Source organism: Triticum dicoccoides, chromosome 5A, assembly GCF_002162155.2.
Source record: "Triticum dicoccoides isolate Atlit2015 ecotype Zavitan chromosome 5A, WEW_v2.0, whole genome shotgun sequence".
NCBI classification, from domain to species: Eukaryota; Viridiplantae; Streptophyta; class Magnoliopsida; order Poales; family Poaceae; genus Triticum; species Triticum dicoccoides.
This window is the reverse complement of record NC_041388.1, coordinates 521,779,912-521,784,322: the sequence shown is the minus strand read 5'-3', so window position 1 is coordinate 521,784,322 and position 4,411 is coordinate 521,779,912. Positions and strand designations below refer to the sequence as shown.

Here is a 4,411-nt window from a genome sequence, read left to right as displayed (position 1 = left end):
ATCTTCCACTTGCCGATTCTGCTCCTGGTTGTCCATGTTCGGAGAATCCTCTCGAGAACCATCAACCGTAGGGGTACCATCTTCATTGCCAGTGAAGTGTGCTTCATACTGGTTCCCCTGAGCCTTCTTGCCCTTTCCAAGTGACTGTTGGTACAATTCCACCAAATGCTTCGAAGTTTCACACTTCTTTGCAATGTGTTCCTTACAACCACATCTGAAGCAACCACTGTTGCTAGCCCTTTCATTCTTCTTGAAAGGACCTTTGCCCTTTTGGACTCCATACTTATTCTGCTTCTCATTACGCTTCCACTTTCCATTGAATGTCCTACGGTTCATTTTGGAACCATTGAACTTTTGAGTATTCTTAGAGTTGAAGTGTGATTCAGGCAGAGGCATTGTCCCTGTTGGACGAGCCAAATTGTTCTTCTCAAGAAGCTCATTGTGCTTATCTTCCTGAAGCAACGAGTAAATCAACTCAGAATACTTCTTATACTTTTGCTGACGATACTGTTCAGCAAGTATCCTCATAGAAGGATGGAAAGTAGAAAGCATCTTTTCAATAAGATGAGCATCAGAGACTGCACTATTGCAGAATCTTAACTTGGAGTTGATCTTATGAATAGCAGAATTGTATGCAGCTACAGACTTAAAGTCTTGGAATCGGACTAGCGCCCATTCCTGCTGCGCTTCAGGCAACATCACCGCCCTTTGTTGATCATACCTCTCCTTTAAGGAGTTCTAGAGTGTCAGAGGGCTCTCCTCCATTAGATACTCTGTCTTTAGGTCAGGGTGAAGATGATGTCGAATGAAGTGCAACGCTGAATACCTTATTATGTATGTTACGGATGCAGTCCCTTGGGCAGGTGTGGTTATAGCGGAATTGAGTCCCTTGGCCGTCAAATTGATTTTGACATCCATTGCCCATGTCAAATAGTTAGAACCATCGACGGCAAGTTCAGCAAACTCTTTTTTAGATATGTCAGCCATATCATGCATGCAGTATCATGCTTATTAATTTACTCTCATAGAAAATTAATTGTTTTGTAAATAAAACAATGCATGTATATTGATCAACATATAGTAATTGCCAAATTGCCGGAACATACACGTTGACATACATTGTACTTGTACAATACAGTAATATTCACTAATTACTGAACAACACAATATAGTAATTTACACAAATTACTAAATAACTAGTCACAACTTCAAACTGCTAGTTAAAAGGACTAAACAGAAAAAGAAAAACGAAAAAATGGTCCTGGATCGCAACAGATCGACCCAAACCAATAGCATAGCCCACTGCTACAGTACTGCTACAGTAAATCTGGCCTTTCGTCCCAACAGCCCGGCGCCGCTTTATTTGCTGCATAAATGGGGTCGACGGATAGAGTTTCCCCTACCGCCCCCGATCCCCATCCCACGCGGCTCCACCTCCTCTGTTCCGGCCGCCGCGCCGTACGCGTGCTCACCGGCGAGCCGCCGGCGGTGAAGGGATGAAGCCCTCCTCCTCGTCCGACGAGGGGGTGTAGTCAGGTTCGTTGGCGAGGCCGAGCAACGTCGGGTTCCAGGCGCCCTGACGGCGTCCAAGGCGACGGTCGACGGCGGCGACGGAGCGCCCGAAGAAAAGACGGCGGCTCGCGCCGGTGTCGGGTGGACCCGCGCCACCGCTTGTGCCAGCGACATCCGTGGCGGGCGTCCCTCCTGCCCTGAAGAGGAAGATGCCCTGTTCGCCGGGAGGAGCAGGGGAGTGGCCAAACGCCCATGGTGCGCTGCTCGTCCCCGGAGTGTCACTTGCTCCGGCAGCGGTGACCACGCCCGCGGTGGCCATGGTGCGTCCTGTAGTCGGGATGAAGACGAAGCCGTCGCCCCTGGCACTGGCGACGCGCGTCGGAGCCGGGCTGTAGCCGCGTGCAGGTACGTCAGCGACGATCTCCCGCTCCTCCTCCTCTGTTGGCGTTGGTGACGGCAGGCATGTGCCAATGGAGCGAGCGGGGCACGGACCATCTCCGTGCACACGGCACCTACTTGGTGCAGATGGAGTGGCAACAACAGGCTCTGGCATGCCCATCTCGGCGTTCAGCGGTGGTGGTGCGCTTCGTCCGGCGACCAGCCCTGGGTCCAGACCCTGGCGGTTGTTTGCCGGCGTGGCCAGGCATCGGTTCACCGGCGTGGTGCGACGGCGTCGTCCAGCGGCCACGTGATGGCGGCATCCTCCGGAGAAGTTCTGGCGGCGGTTAATGCCGAGGCCAGAAACTGCTGGTGGTGCCCCCCATCGATGGCGGACGAACCGGCGGCGCTGCTCGGCAAGAAAATGGCGGCGACCCTCTTCCCAGAGAAGGCCAAGGAGAAGAGAGGCAAGGGACGGCATCCTCACCATTCCAGATTCTTCTCCGACGAGTTCTTGTGCGGCCTTGTCGCTCTCGCTGGAGAGAAGTGCGTGACAACGTGTAAAGAAACTGTGCGTGAACAGTAAAATGATCTCACTTGATTGACTGTAATGATGTACATATTTATATGTCCGGAGGGGACACGTCGCACAGTCGCGACGCTTACAAGAGGCAAGATTAGAAGGACGCGTCCGTTACATTAAGACGTGACCCATCGGGGGAGAAACCGCACATCGGTTTCGAAAAGCTAGGATTTCCCTTTAATTAAACTAATTAACTAAATCTTAACACTTGTATCACTTAGGAGCGTGTGAGATGAAAGATTCAAGCATAGTTTTGCATCAGAGAAAGAAGCGAGAAATCCTCTTTTCAACTCTTACTCCCCCACTTCAATCGTTTGTAATAAACTCTACCTGAATCGAAGAGCTAGCCCCTAGCTTTCTAATAACAAAACCAGCGTACCATCAATTTATTGGATTATAGAGAGGCCATTAGATTGATCATAAGCTGATAAGCTCGTTCTCTTGAACCAAACATTCATGATTCATCTCTAGGAGCGCAAGATACACCAATACAAGTACTAATTAAGGTATCATTCAGGACATGTATGCATGTATATATTACACAATAGTTTAACAAGCACATAACACTAGTAAACACACGTGCATACATATACTCAATCCGTAAGTATAGATACAAACAAGCTTTTAACTGGTCACTATTCACAATGGGTATATATGGGTATTGGAATTTATTGCATGGACGACACGCAGCAAAGGCGCCAGATTTAGCATGCATGGCATCCATCGTATGCGGGAGTTGTCTCGTGATGTACGTGCTCACGAGATAACTTAGGGGAGCTCTAGGCTCTATCCCTAGGCGCTGTCGCGTAGCCGTAGCCGCTGGCGCAGCGCGGAGCGGAGGGCGGCGCCGTCATCGGGCTGCAGCGCGGCGGGCACGTCCACCACGACGTCCTGCACTGTCGCGCCCTGCACGCGGCTCACGCACGCGTGCTGCACCTGCAGCTCCAGCGACCGGAGCGCGCTCATCAGCCGCGCCGGCGCGTGAGGGGCGGACCCCGCGGCCGTTGTCACGCGCACTGCGGCGGCGTCTCGCCCCACCATCCGCACCTCCACCGTCTCGTCACCGGCTAGAAAGTTCTGGAAGGAGGCGCCGCCACCGCCAAGGGAGGCCGAGTTAGTGTCCCACCTCGCGGCGGCCGCCTGCTTGCTCTCGTCCTCGAGCCGGGCCACGCGGGCGCGCAGCTCGGCGATGTATGCGGCGGCGTCGGCGAGCAGGGAGGCCTTGTCCATGCGTGATACGGTGGGCACGGCGGCGCGGAGGTCGCAGAAGCGGCGGTTCAGCTTGTCGCGGCGCTGCTGCTCCGCCTCCACGTGGCTGACGGTGGGGCCCTCGGGGCGGGGCCCCGGCTTCCTCCCCCGCCGCTTCGCCGCCGGACGTGGCGTCGACTCCGTGGACGCAGGGAGGCTCGGCGCCGGCAGCTCGGAGAGATCGGAGTCCGGCGAGAACAGGGACCCCGCGGGCCACAGGTCCCCCGCGTCCTCGCTCTTGGCCGGCACGACGACGTCTCCGAGAAGCCATTGCTCCGGGACCTCGCAGGAGGCGAACTCGATAAACTGGTGGTGTTGATGCTCGAACTGGCCGGACGGCGGAGAGACCTGGAAGAAGGAGGAGCACGGGGAGAGCAGCTCGTCGTCCATGCCCGGCAGCAAATGCATACGCGTCGCTCCTTGAACTCGCAAGTGGAGATGCGGTGCCTGTAGTTCCACTTGCACTATGGTCATGTATTTATACCGGTGGCACATTTGCGGTTGAGACCTCGCATATCCGTTTATGTCACGGAAATGGTCTCTGTCGTTTTCGATTTATCTTTGCCCCGTAAAAAACATGTCCCTGTGGGCCTGGGCTTGAGATCTTGTAGGAACCAATAGATGACAATTAGGTTAGCTAGCAGTTGTGTAGTGTCAAAAAACATCTTATATTATGGGACGGAGAGATTA

At 53.8% G+C, this 4,411-nt stretch overlaps 1 protein-coding gene across 1 annotated transcript; it reads right to left on the bottom strand.

Annotated features, from left to right (window-relative positions):
• Positions 1 to 3,265: 3,265 nt before the first annotated feature.
• On the bottom strand, positions 3,266 to 4,111 carry LOC119299858 (transcription factor bHLH14-like). Its single transcript, XM_037576994.1, has one exon. It carries the CDS (start codon positions 4,109 to 4,111, stop codon positions 3,266 to 3,268), a length of 846 nt encoding a protein of 281 aa, XP_037432891.1.
• Positions 4,112 to 4,411: the final 300 nt, after the last annotated feature.